Source organism: Pan paniscus, chromosome X, assembly GCF_029289425.2.
Source record: "Pan paniscus chromosome X, NHGRI_mPanPan1-v2.0_pri, whole genome shotgun sequence".
In the NCBI taxonomy this organism is placed as follows: Eukaryota; Metazoa; Chordata; class Mammalia; order Primates; family Hominidae; genus Pan; species Pan paniscus.
The window spans coordinates 122,857,831-122,879,624 of record NC_073272.2 but is presented as its reverse complement, the minus strand read 5'-3'; the positions used below and the strand labels follow the sequence as shown (position 1 = coordinate 122,879,624).

The following is a 21,794-nucleotide window of genomic DNA, read 5'->3' as shown; positions in this document are numbered from 1 at the left end:
AGACAAGACCTCTTGAAGCCTAAGTGTTGGGGAGATGAGGAACAGGAAAGAGAAGAAAACCTTATCAACGACTTGGAAAGTAAAAGATTAGAGCCGTGTCAAGATGGTTCAGAGCTTCTCAGGGTCCTCAGAAATCATGACTGGGTGCTCTGACCCTTGTTCAGCCCTCTCTGCACTGGCGTTGGAAATTCTTCTCTTTCTTACTGCTGGATTCACTTGAATCTCATCTGCCACTTAGCCCTGCCCCAGTTCCCAGGACCGATCTTGACCCAAGACAGGAGATGATGGCTCCAGGCCCGTAGATGGAGGCTGAGGTTCAAGTTGCCTTGCTGTTCATCTGACTAGAGGATGGTGCTCCAGTTTTTATATCTGGGGTCCAGCTTTGCTTTTGTTACCTTTCTGTGCCCTTATTTTTAGAAATGAGCTTCCGACTTTGTGGTTCCTCCCAAAGGCCTGTTCCAAGAACTTATTTAGTGACCCCAGTACTCTCATATGATTGGAGAGCTATACCTTATTCTTGCTGGTTTCCATCCCAAGCACTAGAGTCCTTCTCCTGAACCTCAGTCCAATAAATAAATAACCTGGTTGTTTGCTTCTTGCCAGCTGGGGCTTCTCAGTATCTCCACCTCCTAGATTCCTCTGTCTTCCCCTTACTTAGTGTAGATATTGTCTAGACAGAGAGTTATTATTACAGGTAATCTTTGTTTGTTAGAACTAAACCTTTGCCACCACCCACTGCACTTGGATTAGTTCTCTAGTGACTGGTTTACTGCATGGGCAGTTTTTCTGTCCAGTTCTGCTTATTTACATGTGCCTCATTAAGCTGCCCAAGATCTGACATTCACAATCAGAGGCCAAAACCATTTAATACTAAGTGACCCAGGAGCTCTGAAGATATCACTGTACCTTTCTTAAAAGCCCTAATTGCCCATATTAATTCTTTTGCAGTTGGACTATAGATAAGCCCCTGGCAGAGCCATTCTGTTCATTTTTCATTCATTAATTCAGCAAGGATTTATTGAATGTCTATGTTTCAGACTGTGTGATATTGAAATGAATCAGCTACATCTTCTGTCCTTGAGGAGTTCATAGTCTAGTAGAACAGTGGAACTTGTAAATGGATCATTACAATACAGACTTAGAAGTACTATATGAATATGGAAAGGAAGGAAGCAAAAAGCAGGGGTACCTAACCCAGACTGCAGGCAAGTAGATGCGAATAGAGAAGGTTTTCTGAAACAAGTATCACTGCTGTGTTTCAGAGGACTAGTAGGTGGTATTAGCTGCTGAAGAGACACAAAAGTACTTCCAGGCTTATACTAAGTGAGAGCTCAGCACCTTCAGGGAACAACACTTACTTTTCTATAGCTGGAACATTGGGTGTGAGGGGGAAAGAGTACAGGATGAAGCTAGAGAGGTAGGCGGGTGCTAGATTATAAAGTGCCTTATTTGCCATGTGAAGGAATTTGAATTTCATCCTGATTGTTAAAGTGGGAAATTACAGTAATGTGGAGATCTAATTTGCCAGGGTAAGAACAGACGCAGGGTAACAAGTTAAATGACTGATAGATGTTAAGAACCCTAATTAAGGTGACGATGGTGGGGGTGAAGAGTGTGTCTAGATTTGAGAGACTTAAAAGTAGAATTCATAGGACATGGTGACTGACTAGATAAGAGGGGAACAATGAGGAAAGATGATGAGGTTGCTTAGGCAAAGTTGCTTAGGCAACTATGTGGGTGGTAATTCTGCTGCCTGAGCTAGAGAACACAGAAGGAACAGATTTTAAATAGAGGGCAGGCTGTGCTTAATGTTGCCAAATAAAATCCCCCAATTCTATTTTCCTTTTAGTAAAATAATCCTGTTGTCCGAAGGATACTACTGACAACCTACCTTTACAGAGCGCAACTGTAGAAGAATATATTTTTCTTGTAGACTATATGTAAACTATACAATTGGATAAACACTGCACTTGAAAATTAAATCTTCTCTCTTCTTTGTTAATTGGAAAGCACAGAATAAATGAAAACAGAATTGGAAAAAACTCACCCCATAGACAAGTTCCCCAACCATGCCGTTCCATATTTTAGTCTCTGGATCCCTTGCACCATATTTCCCGTCACCAACGATGGACAATTTGTATTTGATCCTTACATGTTTGGCTATTTCATAGGCTAGGTCTACACAATAGCCTTCATATCGTTCATTTCCTTCCAGTTGCTCATGGTTCTTCTTGTACATTACATATGGTGATTCCTTTGGGACCAGAAGCAAGATAAAAGGATTACTCCTATACATTTTTCTAAGAGAAGATAAATGCAATAATTTTTCCCCTCTGTGACTATTGAGGTTTGGTATGTGAAAAAGGCCTTTAAATTGTTACTTAGTAAACAGAAGAGCTTTAATTGAGTATTCACTGGGTCACTTTTTTTTTTTTTTTTTTGGTAGGGGGAGTCCTTAACTGGTAATTTAAGGAAGCAGAGAAGGATTTCAGTTCTTTTTGAGAGTTTGAAAGATGGCCCAGTTTTCACCTATCAAGTCTTTGATTTCATCAAATTTGGCAGACTTAGTTACATGATGGTGAAGTGCCTTTCATTTCTCAAGATTTATTATGTAGGAATTGCAGGTAGTTGAGGCAAAGCCCTGGGGAAGCATTGTGATCCCTGTGAGGTCGGCGTCCGTGGCATTTACATTTTTATATCTCCAGGGCCTAGTATAGTACTTAAGACAAAGGGAGTATTTGATATGTATGCTTAGATGAAAGGCAAACTTCAGCCTAGTCTCCATTCAGTTAGTCATACTTTCACACCTAGAGATGTATTTGTTTTTAACCCAGGTTTGTACTTCATTCAGTAAAAACAAACCAGCTTCTAGAAAAGTGTTTTAAAACTAAATGAGAATACCATCTCACATTTTAAGTGCTTTGAGTTTTGCAGAAAACTTCTTCGTGTAGTGAACTGTGCCTTGAAACGGGCTTATGACATGGGTAGGTGATTATTATTATACCCCTTTCATAAATGGAGAAACAACAACCTGAGGCTCAGAGAAGTTGTGACTTGCACAGTTTTACAGGTTAGTGGTAGACCTAATTTTAGAATCCTAATGTACTCTCTCCTCCACACAATGCTGCTTCCCCCACAATGAAGAATTAGGTTTCAAGTCCAGATGAAGCATCAGTCCTATGCGGGCGGGCATGGAGGCGGGGAGAAAGAGGAAAATGATAATCTAAAACTGTTCTAAATTCCTATTCTTTTTCTTTCTCTCTTTTTGTTAAATGACATTCTGTTCATCATCATGGCAAGACACTTTGAGAGTTTCCTGAGCTTCCCTGTTGGAAGTTTTTACTGTTTGAACTTGAGGTCTTTTCTACTGGTGGAAAAATACTTTTCAGAAAACAGAAGTCTTGCTGGACAGAAAGCCCACCTACCTTCTGTTCACACTTACCAGAATGGTAGTCACTACTATGGTCCGATTCTCTGAGGATGCACTGTCATTGCTGATTTGCTGATCTGAGAAAGGCACAAACCTTTCATACTCATTCCAGTAGCCAGCCTAGAAAGAGAAGACATTTGACCTGGATGCCTATTTTTCCCTCAGAAAAGTACTGCATGAAATTGAAGTGCTGTTGTGGAACAAAACTTTCTTGAGCTCTATAAGGATTGACATCCTGTCTCCCCGTGTCTTGTAATTCCCACCAGGACCCCCAACACTGACACATAGGTGTGCTATTCCTTCATCCTGGAGGTTCCCATCTCCCACTCATCCTTACTGATATTTTGTAAAATAATAATACTTATTTTCTTACATCCAAATGCTGTCCTCTTTCAAGAGTCCTTTTCTTTAAATGTCTGTTTTGGTTACTTACTTTTCGAGAGCCACTGACTTTCATTTCATACACATCGATGGTATAATTTGTCCTACGTCCATAAGTGTCAAATTGAATATTTCCAGTCATTCCTTGTACTTGCACCTGGTAGAAAGGGAAAATTTAAAATTTAAAAATAGCACGGCATTATTGCCTTCTAAGTCTCTGGGATGAGGTCTACTGACAGATCTTGGAATCTTGAAGAATTATTATTGCAAGTCATTGAGCTCTATCCACCAGATCGAGTCTATACAAGATCTTCATTTCCTCCACAGTATTTTCTTGGCATGCCTTTTAGTTTTGAAGCATTGAGTAGGTGTAAGATGCTGTTACTTATATAATATAATGAGGGCTCTACCGCCACTTTTTCAAGGACCTGAAATTTCCACTAGCCCCTTCCTAAAAATACTCTGCAGGCTACCCCCTTAACTAGGGTAATGTATTCTAAACTGAGTTCCTTGGGGGCCATGGCTGTGTCTTATCTTAATATTTCCCATATCTGAACATAATCTGGTTTCAGCAGCATGGGCACTGTTACACCTGGACTCATATCGTAGCTTCAATTATTAATTGAATGACCTTCGGCATGTTCTTAATGCTTTTTTACCCCAGTGTCTTAATCTGTAAGATTGAAAATCCTAGTAGTATCTATCTTTCAGAGTTATTGGGAAGATTAGAGAAGATATATATCTATATATATCTATATATATAGATATATATAGATATATATAAACACACACACATATAAATGTAATGTTTAGAACAGTATGTGGCATCTATTAAGCATCAGAATACATGCTAGCTATATTAATTATTATTAACCAAAATGGATTTAGTTCTGTTTCTTGAGAGGGTTACACATTTGCCAGCTACTACAGTGACAGGGATGAGCTTTCCCTCTTATTTAACCCACACTCAGCTACAGACAGGTAACAGACAAGAGAGCTAAGCCATGGAGGGATAATCCAAAGACTGATGAAATTTATTAAGCCTAAGGGGTCAGGAGTATGGAGCACTAGACAAGAAATGTAGAAGTACTGGAAGCCAGAACACTTGTTTGGGATGCCAAATGCCGATTTCATGTATGGAACAATTTTTCCTGGGCCTGGGCTCAGTATTATGAATTAGCAAGAGGCCATCTCTTCTGGGTAGATAGATTCTTTACCTATTTTACAGTGCAGGGACACTGGATGAAATACCCTCTACAAATATAAATAATTGTGTTAACCACTTGCATTACTCATCTGGCAAGTAAAGGTCAAAGACTTTGCTTCAAAGAGAAAGAATATATCTCATTTTCCTAGTATGAAAGAATGGAATTGTTTTTCATCACTTATGGAAAATGACAAGCTGTCAAACAAGTCAGAGGTGGCAGTGGGTTTGTGTTGCAGAAAGAAAAATGTTGTCAAATATTAGGGAACATTTTTTAAAGGGAAAGGGGCTTGTTCACCACCAGTAGGAGACTGTGGAATTCCTGTTGAAAGGAAAATGCTCCAATCTGATGAACTGAAAACAAGATGATTGTCCAACTGATCCAACAAACCTAAGCACTATTGTTAGCTTAGGCTTGCAGAGAAGGTGGCATCACACTTCTAGTTAGAGAAAAGACCTTTGTTGAGATAGAAATCACTTATCCAGTGGGATGAGACTGATACATAATGTGAGCATGAAGGGCTCTTTATACTCTATTTTGAGAATTGAATTCTGATAGAAGAGTTAGACAGGGCAGAGACAAGGGCAATAGGAACTTATTAAGGAAAGCCTTCATTAATGAAAATAGCTAGGGCTTTAAGTCTCATTAAGAGTTGTCTATTTCTAAAGACCCAACCTATCTGAATATGATATATGAACTGGAGAATAGTCAAGGCATAGTCCAACAGATTCCAGACGCATGATTTGAACGTTTGGTGACCAGAAGTAGAATTGGACTACCACTCAGAGAAATGTATTTTTAAGGATGTGGTCCAGTATTGAATGTTAGTGACAGTTTCCCCGCATCCCATCTGGGATCCCTTCTTTAATTCATAGCATCCTGTGCAAGACTTAGACATAACATTTTTATAATCTATGTGTTTCTAACTTTCCTACTGGATTAGGAGCATCTCAAGATGAGAGACTTTTTTTTACCTCTGTTCTCAGCAACTAATATTGTGCCTGGGATAGAGCAGATCCTTAATAAATGTTGATTGAACAAGTCTCAAAGACTTAGAATCTGTGACAGATATGTCAGTAGACTGTGCTGGGCTGATCTTTGCATTATTTGCAGATTGTGAGGAGAATGATTACCCAATTTGCAAGTGGCTTTAAGATATTTTAAAGCATTTGTTTACATATTAACAATTTAAATGTGTGCACTCCTCATCTTATTTCTTGCTTGCATACTAATATGGAGCCTGATACATAGTCATGGGTGCTCAATAAATATTTACTGAATGAATGTTGTGCTTATTTATTCATTAAAACAGGCCCCTTAGGAGCCTCTGCCAGGCAATGATTTTGTTTGCCAGATTTCTTTTGAAGGAAGAGAATAATTTATTGAGAAACAACTATGTGCTAGTCACAATGAGGGATGCTTTACATTATGCAGTCTCAATTTTAATTAATTCAAATAAAATGGGATTTCTTTTAATGTAGTAAAACATTTAGTACTTCAGACTAGCCTCCCTTACAGTCCCTCTGAGTAGAGCAGTTTTACTGAGGCACTGTCTACTTTTGGAAAAAATAGATGCCTTCCAGCCTCTCTGGAGCAATAGAGATTGTCCTATAGAAAGGTAATGTATTGTTTTGGTTGAGTGTCTGGTCATTAGGGCCTGGGGAGGAAGGTTACCTGGCTTATAACTTGAGCTTTATCAGTGAGGTAGACATGCAGAAACTTTTCTGTGCAGTAGTATGATCAATCTATTTTTTTTTCCTAGCCCAATTGGTATCTTATCCTTCATTCTGATAGCCAGTTTTCTATTTGGGAAGGTAGTTATTTGTGTCATGAATAGGGAGTCAATTGGAGATGCTGGCTCTTGCCCCTTGAGGTTTTGTTGATGGAAACTCCTTTTGATTCACTCTGAGGGAGTTTTATATTTCACTCATCATTATGTTTCACCTGACAATACAAATCTTGTAACTGCTATGAAGGTTGAATTTAATTAACTGCTCTTCAAAATTGTACAGTGCTACCTCCATAAAACTACACTTAGGGCATTTGTTAAGGAACTGACATAATGACATAAAAATCTGCATGATGGGAAAATGAGTCATATCTCTTTCTTGAAGAGAGACACAAGGGCTACTAACCCCTTTTGATTGAATGCTTCCAACTTGGCAAATTTAAGGCATCAATAAGAGAGCCAGCTACACAAAATGATGTATGTTATGAGGCCGTTACAAGTTCTTCCTTGCTGGGTTGCACACAGAATTATCTTATCTTTGCCCATCTCTTTGTTGATTTGGATGTCCCAAACATCAGGATAACTAAATAAGTAGAAATAAGAAATTCTTGTACTCTTGAAAGCTCATTTTAATACATGCAGGCACATGTAGCATAAAGCAAAATATTCAGGACAGAGCTCTTGCTTGGAAAACTGCAATGAATGGGTGATGCTACTTCTGGTATAAATAATGAAATCTGTTCAAAGGACATTGCTTGAAGCCTTAAATGATCTCCTACCCAGCAAATACTAAAAACAAGTGACCTATTTGACTGTCTATCCATTGATTCCTTTTACTTTTCTTTAGGCTTTTTCTTTGCAGCATTAGGCAAAAGCTTCTTAAGTAGACCTAGAAATGTATCATGTTCCTGCATTTCATCCTGTAGAATAGCATGAGTGTTCTTTTTGACAACAGAAATACTATCACACTGGCTAAGTTCCACAGCCTGTCTAGGCTAATCATTTGTCTGATGAGCCAGAGGATGCTGTCCTTTGTAATGTCTATCTTGAAGTTAGGAACATCTTATAAAATATTCTAATCTCCCTAAAGAATGTCATATGTTTGAAAGCTTTGAATTTTTTGAAGCTATTTATATATTCAATCTGTAACTTTTGAGAGTACTAAGTTTCATTTACTAGCCATAGTATAGTGCATAACCAAAAATTCATTTGCCCTAAATTTATCTCTTTTTTTTTTCAAGCTTCAAGAAATGACCTCCAACTTTTAGATTTCTAGGTTTGGATGATTTATAGAAATGGCTATACTTATCCTCTTTGCATACTCTGAGATTCTACATAATCTGGTCCCATTCCTTTTAGTATGTCTTCTCTCAAGATCAAGGTCTCATCTTTTTTATGTCTTTATAAGTTTCTTCCACCCCAATAACCCATTGTGGTCTTTACCATTTTCAGAGCTCTCTCAATATCAATTCCTTGACTCCAGGGCACAGCAGGATTTGCTAAGCAGTCTCCAGCACTTCCTCTCCGGGACACATCTACTCGCTGCCTCCTCAGGTAGCGGAAAGCTTCTGCTATGACCAGTATTGCGTCGTGTGTCAATGCAGATGTATACTGAAATGGATGCATGAAAAACAAGATATCATGATAAATGATACCCTCAACATTTGCCTTGTTTCTTATAATTTTCATTCATTTCTACCTATTGTTCTATGCAGTCACCCCCCTAATTATTTAAGAGATCTCTCTGGGCAAGCCTGAATTCGATTCATTCTACAGTGATACTTCTTACCTCATGTGTGCATGTGTTACAATTATTACAATCAAATGGCTCAAGGCAATCTCTCTCTTGCTCTCAATACTGTTTCTTTTTTATACTGAGTTAGTGACTACCAAAAGGCTGTGTCCTTTATAGAGGAAGAAATATGTGTGAAGTTAAAGGATGGCATGTATAGACTGGAGAGGAAACAGCACATCCTAAAGCAAGACTGGGTTACTGCTGTTTGTAGAGATCTGGTGTTTACTTAGGGGAAAATGGAAATAGCTAAGTTAGACAGCTTGAAATTAATTTGGAGGAGAACATTAATCATTTCTGTCTGGACGATGTTTCTGGCGAGCTGGGACTTCTGGCCAGCAATAAATGAGTTTTTGTTTCCTGGGGGTAGCAAAAACCAAAGCTGTTTTTCAATTGTAGAAAATTTCAATTATTATTGAGTTTTAAATCTGATAATGTTGACAATTCATAGGCAATACTTCATGATGCCACCTCTTGCAGGCAAGAACACTTTCTATTCCTTGGATATATTGATATGCTCTACTAGGGATGAGGTCAGTCACTAAATACAAGGGATTTGATTATCTGCAATTTGAAATGGTGGATGCTTTTTCATTAAATGAATTAACATAACAAACTATGGTTAAAATAAGCTGGCCCCTGTTTTGCAGGGGTGACAAATACTGGTAGAATGTAGAATGTTGTTGACTTTTTAAAAATGTAGCAAAATGTCCCAGGGGGAGTTCTCTCTCTCTAGTACAGTATGTCCAAATACAATTGGGAGTGAATAGATTATTGCCTCTACAACTATCAATTAGCTTTTCTGGCTTTTCTCACGTTACTTGTCTTTCAGAAGCAAATCATCAAGTGTGACTGTAACAGGGGACATATGTTCTTTCATGAAGAAAAATCTTTGTGTCTGCACATCTTTGCAATACATGAAGCCAACATGGTGATGATTTTTTCAGCTGACTGCATAAATTGTCAGCAATCTTAATGTAGTCCTTTCCAAACCATGCCAAAGGAGCTATTTAATTTTTGCTTTATTCAGTTTCTACTTACCAATGGGTGAGAATACCCTCCCAAGCCCTAAAAGAAAATGTTTATAGAGTAAATTATCAGGATTTTTAATCTGTAGACAATTTTATTTCCTAATCAAAAATATTATACATCAATTTTTAAAGTGGGCTTTTGGTTTGATTGATATTGTGCAAGGTTCTATAATGACGAATACTAAGCAAAAGTAATCTGTAAGTTGTAACATCTATTCAAATATTCAATTTTTTAAAGTTATTTAAAGGGTTTTACTTATAAGCATGAACATTTCTTCTCAGTGGGTTCTAGAACTTTACATTATACACACCAAGTGTTATCAATGAATAGTCCAGAGCTGAGATTGGCTTCCTTCTCTTTTGTATGGCTCTGCAACTTCCGCACAGGCATAAACTACTCTTCAGTACCCTTTTCATACTTCTTACCATTACTCATTTTCTCATGCCTAACACAGTGTCTGGCACATTGTAGGTGCCAGACTACTAACCCACTAAAATATTGAATAAATGAATTTCTCTCTTCTACCTATTACCTGGTAAATCTAAAGATCATAAAGCAGTGTGGGTAGGCAGTTTTATGAAAAATCTAAATTTGAATAAGCTCACCTAAATGTAATGCAATATGCATTTGAACCATGACTTTATGCTTTTGATATTTTTATCTTGATTTCTATGAAAATGGGCAACTTAGGTAATCTAATTATTTTCAAAAATACTTTAGCAAGCAGGAAAACATTTCCATTCAATATATGTGTAGGCAACATACACTCTGTATTAGAGCCTAATTCACTTGGGATTATTTTCCAGTAAATATCAGTTTAGTACATTAAAAATTTTTTTGATTACAAAGGATTCATCATAGGGATTGTGACCATATTTACTAAAGCAAATTAGGACACTTGATCGGACCCTAAAACAGAATGTTTTAAAATAAGACTATCTTGGAAAAATCTGGCAGGCATAATCGCTACAACCACAGGGTACCACTTGACTAGTAAGTGGCTTAACTGAACGAAAAAAGTATGTTTAACCCGTAACTTTTCTAGAACACACCAATTGCATAAAGTAAGATTTCACTTGTATTATGTTCTGACGTAACCCATTTAAGGTGGAGCTGCATAGATGGTACAGAATGTATCTCTATATCTTTTTTCTGGTCTGTGTTGCCTACTGTTCTCTATTATTATTATTATTATTATTATTATTATTATTATTATTTTGAGATGGAGTCTTGTTCTGTCACCCAGGCTGGAGTGCAGTGGCATGATCTCGGCTCACTGCAACCTCTGCTGCACGGGTTCAAGCCATTCTCCTGCCTCCGCCACCCAAGTGTCTGGGATTACAGGCGCATGCTACCATGCCTGGCCTGTTATCCCCTATTCTATTCTTGCCAGGGAGGAAGGATGTGAGGATGAGTATCTTGAAACAATGAGGAAGATCTTTTCCCCTTTTCCTTTTCTAGGAAAGGGTCTTGACTCTATTTTGATCCCCTATTTCATACCACAGCTATGGTACATACGTTCACTATATCAGGAAGAATTTAAAGTCAGTTTCATATTTGAATCAATGCACTGAGGGAACGATTTACTTAAAAAATATATTTGAAGGGTCCTTTGTGTAGCATGAATAACTTTCCCCTAATTTATCTGTTTAATTCCTGGTTTTTAAATAATAGGATTTCTAGCCATAGGGGAACACATGAAAAATGTGCATTTTTAACCATGACTTTCTGCTTTTAATATTCTTATCTTGATTTTGTGAAAATGAGCAATCTAGGTAATTTAATTATTTTCTAAGATACTTTAGCAGGCAGGAAAACATTTCCATTCAATATACATATAGGCAATGTACACTCTTTATTAGACCCTAATTCACTTGGGTGTACTGAGATTCATGGAACTTATTAAAACAAAGCAATCACATAAATAATGTAAAATCTAATTTTCTGTTTCAGACTATCAGTCTTCCTTACCTGTTCCCACTGCCCCCACCCTTTGCCTGGCTCAGGTTCTCGTAATACTGTAAATTATTATGGGCATATTACAAATAAAATTCATTAAAAATTAAGTTAACTTATTTCCAAGCACTGGATTTTAAAAGATCTCATTCTCAACAGCTTCTTTATTCAGGGGCTTAGTTTTCAAATGCAATAGCATCACCTGCAGTTGTTTTGTGGCATCTTTGAATCACTTCTGAGGAAAATCACTTGATCATAAGATGACTGTTAGTGTATAAAGACCATACTGAGATACTTTGAAAAGCTGGCCTTAGGTTTTTTACATGCCATGGAACATTACCTTTAGTGGTGCATTCTTGGCTTCAGGGAATTCCCTTTCATCCAGCCTCACCCAGCGCTGTATGAACTGCTGAACCATAGGGTTTTCATTGTTGACAATCTGGAAACCTGTAATGTTGGCTCCCCCATGCATGACTCTTTCCAGTAAAATATCAGTAAAACCCTGGAAAGACATTGAAAGGATCATGATTGTGGGAAGTTGTATGTTCTTACTCACCATATCTGTTAGAGTGCTAAGGATAATGTGAAAGCTCCTTCCCTAGGATCATTTATTAGCAATCAAGACAGCCTTGAATATGAAATTAATTGTTAGGGCACTATGTCCCTGAAACTGCAGGCATAATGGAGAAAATATGCATTCTTCCATTTTAGTTCATGTGTCTTTATGTAATCTGGCTGCCACATGGACAAACATAGGTGCCAACTTTAAGCAAATATTTTGATTTGTTTCATTTACCTGTATTTTTAGTCTTTCTTCATTGCGTACAAATACAATGCTTTATGTAATTGGAAAATGTTGAAAAAGTTTGACCCGATGGGTGTTATAGCAAACTTTTCTTCAGCCTAACATGATAAACACAGTGGATTGCTTCAGATTCTAGTGATGAGTACTTTAGAAATTTGTGATTTACAGAAATGCCAATGAGTGAAACTGACAGCTTGGTTGTATATGATGGTACAAATCCCAGGGTATCTGACATGTATCCATAAATGAATCTTTCTTTTTTTTTTGAGATAGAATCTCGCTCTGTTACCCAGGCTGGAGTGCAGAGTCTCGCTGTGTCGCCCAGGCTGGAGTGCAGTGGTGTGATCTCGGCTCACTGCAACCTCCACACCACCCCCCGGGTTCAAGCGATTCTCGTGCCTCAGCCTCCCAAGTAGCTGGGATTACAGGCGTATGCCACCATGCCCTCCCAAGTTTTGTATTTTTGGTAGAGACGGGGTTTCACCATGTTGGCCTGGCTGGTCTCGAACTCCTGACCTCAAGTGATCTGCCTGCCTCGGCCTCCCAAAGTGCTGGGATTACAGGCATGAGCCACTGCACCCAGACAATAAATGAATCTTAACAACTACTACATAGTATCCACCACTTTCTTCTAATTTGCTGTGGCTACCATCTGGTGCTTCTGCCACCTAAGCCTTGTGAAAGGAGTATCTCCATGTGAGCTCTGCCAGCTCCATTGGGCATTATTATCTTCTGGGACAAGTAGCAGCCCAGGAATTGCTGCTACTTTTGCTGGATAACTATATCCTGCTAATTACTATTAATGTGTTCGGGTCTTCAATGAGCTGAAGCCATCATTTCTATTCATAAACAGATGGGTAGAATTCTTCCTCCCTTCTTTAGAACCCTCCAACATTTTAATATAAAAATGATCAAACATACAGAAAAATAGAAAGAATTATACAGTGAATACCCACATAGTCACACTCAGATTCTACAATTATTTTTCTACTCATCTATCAAACCATTTCACTTTGGGGTTCATTTCAAAGTAAGTTGGAGACATTAGTATACTTCACCCTTAAAGATTTCAGCATGCAGGTCATTAACTAAAATTCAGTGTTTGTTTACAGTTCTTTTTCTTTCTTCATTTTTTGAGGTAAAATTTACATCAATGAAATGTACTTGATGAGTTTTGATAAATGCATACACCTTTATTACCCAAATCCATATCCATTCTTTAATGTTTCCTCTCTTTTTTAACAGTCTAAAAAAGGTTTTATTGAAGTGTAATAATTGTATAGAGAAGTGCACATATCTTTACGTGTATAGCTTGGTGAATTTATTCACAAACTAAACATAAACAATATCTGTAGAGTCAGCACCTCCATCCGTGCTTCTCTTAATTTTACATTTCTTTACCATGGATAACAAGACAGTCTTAGAAAACATTTTAGTGAAACAGCTTTTTCAGTTATTACTTACAGCCCCTTCCTCTTCTTTTCATAAGTGGGGTATGAGTCAATGAGACTGGACAAAGAGTCAAATAGTTTACATCACTGGGAATCACTCCTTCATTCTGATAACCACAAAGTATTTTAAAAATTAACATTAATTCATCATGATGAGTTTTCTCCCAAAGGCTTTCTTCATGAGGGAAAATAAGACTCAGTGTTTTCTCCCATTTTATTCCCCCTGTAATAAATTCAGCAGACAGCCTCACTTGTGTAGAAAGTCTAGCAGAGGCTACCATTGGGGTTTAAGCCTAACTGTTACCCAACTCTCCATTCTCACTCCTTAAACTTATATTCAAATAAAATGCTGAGGATAAAACTCCAATGAAAGGGGCCTCAAGATGGCTGAATAGAGGCATCCAGAACTCACCTCCCGTACAAAGAAGAAATAAAATAGTGAGTAGATAATCACACTTTGAATATATTTCCTAAGAGAGAATGCTGGAATTCAATAGAGAAGTGACAGGAAACATCTGACTCGAGGAATGAGAAAGAAGTAAGGTAGCCTGCTTGGCTGGGATCATCTGGAAGCCTGGAGAGGTGCCCCAGCATGGGTAAAGGACAAGTGAGAGACCCCTAGCAGTCCATATTCCCAATGTGGACTCCTGCAATCCTAGCCCTGGGAGAGCCCTCAACCCACATGGGCTTTGAAGGAGTTGCCTAGAGATTGTATAATGGCATTTCTCTAGAGAGGGAGCTTGAGTGGTTCCTGCATACCCCAGAGTCCTAAGCAGCCACAGCAGGGTGCCATTTTGAGAGCCCAGCCCCCATCAGACTACATCCTGACCAGGGGCCCAACAGCCCCTGAATTTCCACATCCTTGGAACCCCATCAATGGGGTTGAATACCTTGAATGCAGGGCTGGGCCTTGTTGGCTGCTGCTGCCAGGGCGAAACACGAGTCATTGGCAGTGACCCTGTCACTCCTAGTAGCAGTGCTGCTACATATTTAAAAGAGCCCTGAGGAAAGGCTCCCCTGCTTATATCAGGGCCAAAGAACATGCTCCCAAGCTACCTGTTTATGGCTGCTGCCACTGAAAGCAACCATGCCTTCTCCAGCAGTAGGGCTGCAGCACAGCCACTTCAGCCCCAACCTGAGCATTCTACTGGGGATCTAGGGATCACCTCGCCCCTGCCTACCACAGCCAGCACCCACGTGCACCACCAGATGGCCTCGCTCTACTCCCCTCAATTCCCAGTGCCTGAGTAAACTGTCCAGGGGCCTGGAGATTGCCCTGCCCCATTCACCACCGTTGGAACTTAGCACTTCTCCTGGGAACCTGAGGACAGGCTGACTTAGCTTGTCACTACCACCATGGCTGGGACTCACCTGCATGTGCTACCTACAGGCCTCAAGAATGGCTGGCCTAGCCTATTGCAGCCACCATCATCACCAGGACAAAGCACTTGGGAGTCAGAGGATTGTGTTGCCTCTGCTACAACCATTGCCTATGCCACGCCCAATTCCTAGGGCTCCAAGGACCCACCCACCCATCCGGCCCACCACTGCCGCTGCTGGCATCTGAGCAAGCTGCCTGGAGGGCCCAAGAATCAGCCTTACTAGACCCACTAACACTGGTGCCCATGTACACTTCCCTGAGGCCCATGGACAGGTATGTTTGACCTGTTGCTACTACCACTGGTGCCCAAGAACTGGCCCATCTGATGTCCCCATCTCCAGAAAAACTTCACCACAGCCTCCACCAACAACTGCACCCTATACCACCAAGGAAATCAGAAATACTACTGATGCTGTTTACAGCCAGATAAATCATCATGGAGACTATATTATTGCACATACCGAGAATCAAAGCCAAAGTGTCCTACCCAACCAACACTATAGATAAATCTTCAGGAAAAAGTCCTCCCCTACAAAAGCAAATTTAAAATATTAGAAGAAGTAACTGTTACATCAAATGTGCAGATATCAATGCAAGGACACAAAAAATATGAAAAAGTAAAAAAAAATACAATGCCTCCAAAGGAACACAATACTTCTCCAGCAATAGATCCCAATCAAAAAGAAATTTATGAAATCCCAGAAAAATTCACAATAATGATACTAAAGAAGTTTAGTGAGATACAAGAGAACACAGAAATCAGAACAACAATACAAATAAATCAGAAAAACAATGCAGGATATGAGTGAGAAATTTACCAAAGAGATAGCTAAAATAAAAAGAAAAACATATAGAAATTCTAAAGCTGAATAATTCATTGAATGAAATATAAAATACGTTTGAAAGATTCAACACTAGACTAGATCAAGCAGAAGAAATAGTTTTAGAAGTTGAAGACAAGTCATTGAAATAACCCAGTCAGACAAAAATGAAAAAATACTAAAAAAGAATAAACAAAGTCTATGACATATAGGACACTGTAAAGTGATCCAATAATGTGAATTTTTAGTGTTCCAGAAGGTGAAGAGAAAATGAAAGTGATAAAAAACCTATTTAACAAAATAATAGCTGAAAACTTTCCAGATGTAGCAAAAGATTTAGACATACAAATACAGGAAGCTCAGAGATCCCTAAACCTTTATAAAGGTCTTCTCCATGGCACATGGTAGTCAAACTGTCAAAAGTCAAAGATAATTCTAAAAATAGCAAGAGAAAAGCATCTAGTCACTTAGTCTGATGGGAGTTCCCATTAGACTGACAGTGAATTTCTCAGCAGAAATGTTATAGGCCAGGAGAGAATGGGCTGCTAAACTCAAAGTTCTGAAAAAACAAAACAAAACAAAACAAAAAAACACCTGGCAACCAAGGATACTATACTGAAGAAAGTTGCCCTTCATAAATGAAGGAGAAATAACAAAAGCTGAAATAATCAATAGCTACTAGACTAGCCATATAAAAAATGCTTAAGGGAGTCTTACACCTGGAAGAAAAAGGAGAGTATATACCATAATGAAAATACATGAAAGTATAAAACCCACTGATAGAGCAAACACACAAATGAGGAAGAGAAGGGACTCAAATGTTTCCACTACAGAAAACCATCAAACCACAATGATAAGCAGTAAGAGAGGAAGAAAGAAGCAAAGTATATGCAAAATAACCGAAATCAATTAATAAAATGACAGAAATGAGCCTTCAAATATTAATAATAACTTTGAATATAAATAGATTAAACTTTCTACTTAAAAGATATAGACTGGGCCAGGCACGGTGGCTCACGCCTGTAATCCCAGCACTTTGGGAGGCCAAGGCAGGAGGATCACGAGGTCAAGAGATCGAGACCATCCTGGCTAACATGGTGAAACCTCGTCTCTACTAAAAATACAAAAAAATTAGCTGGGCGTGGTGGCGGGTGTCTGTAGTCCCAGCTACTTGGGAGGCTGAGCCAGGAGAATGGCGAACCCGGGAGGTGGAGCTTGCAGTGAGCTGAGTTCGCGCTACTGCACTCCAGCCTGGGCAACAGAGCGAGACTCTGTTTCAATAAAAAAAAAAAAAAAAAACAACAAAAACAAAAGAAAGATATAGACTGGCTGAATGGATTTAAAAAATGATCCAGCTATATGCTGCCTACAAGAAACTCACCTCAGATGTAAATGTACATATAAGGTCAAAGTAAAGGGATGGAAAAAGACATTCTGTGCAAACAAAAATTTAAAGCAAGCAGGAGTAGCTATACTTATGTCAGAAAAAAACAGACTTAAGTCAAAAACAGTGAAAGGAGACAAAGAAGGTCATTACATTATGATAAAGGGATTAATCTAATAGTACTATATAGCAATTCTAAACATATATGCCTCTGACACCAAAGCACCAAGACAAATACTATTACAACTAAACAGAGAGATAGACTCCAGTACGAAAATAGGTGAGAACTTGAACACCCTACTGTCAGTATTAGACAGATCATCTAGAGGGAAGATTAACAAAGAAACACTGAATTTAAACTTCACTTGAGACCAAATGTACATAACAGAGATTTATAGAACATTTCATCCAACAGCTATAGAATACACATTCTTCTCATCAGCACATGGAACGTTCTCCAGGATAGATTATAAATTAGGATACAAAACAAGTCTCAAAAAAATTTAGAATATCAAAATCATATCAAATATCTTCTCAGGCCACAAAGGAGTTTAATTAGAAATCAATAACAAGAGGAACTTTGGAAACTATACAAATACCTGGAAATTAAACAACATGCTCCCAAATGACCATTGGGTCAAAGAAGAAATTAAGGAGGAAATTTTAAAAATTCTTGACACAAATGAAATTGAAACAAAACATACCAAAATCTGTGGGATACAGAAAAAGCAATGTTAAGAGGGAAGTTTATAGAAATAACTGCCAACATCAAAAAAGTAGAAGGATGTCAAATAAACAATCTAATGATGCACCTCAAAGAACTAGAAAAGCAAGAGCAAACCAAAGCCCAAATTAGTAGAAGGAAAGCAATAATGAAGATCAGAGCAGAACTAAATGAAACAGACTAAAGAAAAACACAAAAGAACAACAAAATAAATTTTTTCAAAAGATAAACAAAATCAATAAACCACTAGCTAGATGAACCAAAAAAAGAGAGAAAATCTAAATAAATAAAATCAGAAATAAGAAAGGAGACATTACAATTGATACCACAGAAATATGAAAAATCGGCCTGGCACGGTGGCTCATTCCTGTAATCCCACACTTTGGGAGGCCAAGGCGGGTGGACCATTTGAGGTCAGGAGTTCAAGACCAGCCAGGGCAACATGGTGAAACTCTTGTCTCTATTGAAAATACAAAAATTAGCTGGGTGTGGTGGCACACACCTATAATCCCATCTACTCGGGAGGCTGAGGCAGGATAATTGCTTGAACCCAGGAAACAGAGGTTGCAGTGAGCCAAGACTGAACCACTGTACTCCAGCCTGGGTGACAGAGTGAGGCCCCGTCTCAAAAAAGAAAAAAAATGAAAGATCATCAGAGACTGTTATGAACAACTGGATGATAACAAACTGGAAAACCTTGAGAAAATGGATAAATTCCTGGAGGCATGCAACCTACCAAAATTTAATCAGGAAGAAATTGAAAACCTAAACAGACCAATAATAAGTAGTGAGATTGAATCAGTAATAAAAAGTATTTCAACAAATAAAAGTCTAGGACTGAATGCTTCACTGCTGAATTCTACCAAACTCACAAAGAAGAACTAATACCAATTCTCCTCAAACTATTCCAAAAATATTAAGGGGAGGGAATTCTCCCTAACTCATTCTATGATGCCAGCATTACTCTGACACCAAAACCAGACAAGGATGCAACAACAACAAAAAACTACAGGCAAATATCCATGATGAACATAGATGCAAAAGTCCTCAACAAAATACTAGCAATCTGAATCCTACAATCTGTCCAAAAGATACACCATGATCAAGTGGGATTTATCCCAGGGATGCAAGAATGGTTCAACATATGCAAATCAATAAATGTGATACATTGCATCAACAGAATGAACACCAAATCTGTATGATCATCTCAATAGACGCAGAAAAATCACTGGGTAAAAGTCAGCATCCCTTCATAATAAAAACTCTCAACAAACTAGGCATAGAAGGATTGAACCTCGACATAATGAAGGCTATGTATGACAAACCCACAGCTGAAATCAGACTGAATGGGAAAATGCTGAAAACCTTTCCTCTGAGAAATGGAACAAGACAAGGATGTACACTTTCATCACTCCTATTCAATGTATTACTGGAAGTCGTACCCAGAGCAACCAGGTAGGAAAAAGAAAGGTCCGTACTGGAAAGGGGGAAGTCAAATTGTCCTTCTTTGCATATGTCATGAGCTTATATCAAGACAAACCTAAAGACTCCACCAAGAAATTCTTAGATCTGATCATCAAATACAGTAAAATTGCAGGATATAAAATCAACATACAGAAATCAGTATGGTTTTTTGCACCAATATTGATCTAGCTGAGAGAGAAATCAAGAAGGCAATCCCATTTACAGTAGCTACTGAAATATCTAGGAATAAACTTAACCAAGGAGGTGAAAGACCTTTACAAGGAAATCTCTGATGAAAGGTATTGAAGAGGACACAAATGGAAAGACACCCCACGCTCATGGATTGAAAGAATTAATATTGTTAAAATGACCATGCGACTCAAAACAATCTACAGATTTCATGCAATTCCTGTCAAAATACCAATGTCATATTTCACAGAAAATAGAAAAAAAATCCTAAAATTCACTTGGAATGAAAAAAGAGTCCAAGTAGCCAAAGCAACCCTGAGCAAAAAGAACAAAGCTGGAGGCATCATACTACCTGACTTCAAGATGTGTCACCAGGCTATAGTAATCAAAATGACACAGTATTCATATAAAGGCAGACACATAGATGAATGGGACAGAATAGCGAACCCAGAAATAAATCCACATATATACAGCCAACTTATTTTCAAAAAAATTTCTAAGGACATACACTGGGGAAAGGGCACCCTCTTCAATAAATGGTGCTGGGAAAATTAGATATCCATATTCAGAAGGATGAAACTGGACTCCTATTTTTCATCATATACAAAAGTGAACTCCAGATGGATTGAAGACCTAAACATAAGACTCGAAACTATAAACCTACTAGAAGAAAACATAGGGGAAGCACTTCAGGACATTAGTATAGGCAAAGATTTTATGGCTAAGACTTCAAAAGCACAGGCAACAAAAACAAAAACAGACAAGTGAGACTATATTAAACCAAAAAGCTTCTGCACAGTAAAGGAAACAATCAACAGAGTGAAGAGACAACCTGTTGAATGGGAGAAAATATTTGTAAACTATTCATCCAACAAGGGACTAATATCCAGAATATACAAGGAACTCAAACAACTCAATAAAAAACAAAAACAAAAACAAAAACAAATAATCCCGTTAAAAAGTGGGCAAAGAACATGAATAGAAATTTCTTAAAATAAGACATACAGATTGCCAATAGGTGTATGAAAAAATGCTCAACATCACTAATCAAATGGGAAATACAAATTAAAACCACACAAAACATCTTACCTTGTTTAGAATGGCTACTATTAAAAAGACAAAAACAAACAAAAACAACAACAACCAGACACTGGCAAGGATGAGGAGAAAAGGGAACTCATGTACACTGTTGGGACTGTAAATTAGTATAGCCACTATGGAAAACAGTGTGAAGATTTATGAAAAAACTAAAAATAGAACTACTATATGATCCAGCAATCCCACTACTATTTATCCACAGGAAAAGAAATCAGTATATCTAAGGAATACCTGCACTCCTATGTATATTGCAGCACTATTAACAATAACAAAGATATGGAATCAACCTAAGTGTGTTCATTGATGAACAAGTGGATAAAGAAAATATATAACCAACAACAGCCAAGCCAAGAACCAAATCAGGAATGCAATCCCATTGACAATAGGCAGAGAAAGAATAAAATACCTAGGAATACAGCCAACCAGGAAGGTGAAAGATCTGTACAATGAGAATTACAAAACACTGCTCAAAGAAATCAGAGATGACACAAACAAATGGAAAAACATCCCATGGTCATGGTTAGGAAGAATCTATATCATTAAAATGGCCATAATGCCCAAAGCAATTTATAGATTCAATGCTATTCCCATCAAACTGCAAATGACATTCTTCACAGAACTAGATAAAAATTATTTTAAAATTCCTATGGAACCAAAAAAGGAGCCCAAATAGCCAAGGCAATCCTAAGCAAAAAGAACAAAGCTGAAGGTATCACACTACTCAACTTCAAACTATACTACAGGGATACCGTAACCAAAACGGCATGATATTAGTACATAGACTAATGGAACAGAATAGGTTACCCAGAAATAAGGTTGCACACCTACAACCATCTGATCTTCAGCAAAACTGACAAAAACAAGCAATGGTGAAAGGATACCCTATTCAATAAGTGGTGCTAGGAGAAGTGGCTAGCCATGTGCAGAAGATTGAAATGGGACCCCTTCTTTT

General features: G+C 38.1%; 1 protein-coding gene across 5 annotated transcripts in view; it reads right to left on the bottom strand.

Moving 5' to 3' along the window:
* The window catches only part of GRIA3 (glutamate ionotropic receptor AMPA type subunit 3), a 307,596-nt gene that overhangs the window by 84,068 nt on the left and 201,734 nt on the right, over window positions 1-21,794 (bottom strand). For all 5 annotated transcript variants that reach the window (XR_004668776.3, XM_008976733.5, XM_003823129.4 and 2 more), the window contains 5 exons: window positions 11,866-12,027; window positions 8,189-8,356; window positions 3,864-3,968; window positions 3,443-3,550; window positions 2,048-2,254 (listed from right to left, as the gene is read on the bottom strand). Coding sequence is in view for 4 of the 5 variants with exons in the window: in XM_008976733.5 (XP_008974981.1) it covers window positions 2,048-2,254; window positions 3,443-3,550; window positions 3,864-3,968; window positions 8,189-8,356; window positions 11,866-12,027 (750 nt within the window). In the remaining variant the exon portion in view is untranslated. The remainder of the gene's footprint in view (window positions 1-2,047; window positions 2,255-3,442; window positions 3,551-3,863; window positions 3,969-8,188; window positions 8,357-11,865; window positions 12,028-21,794) is intronic.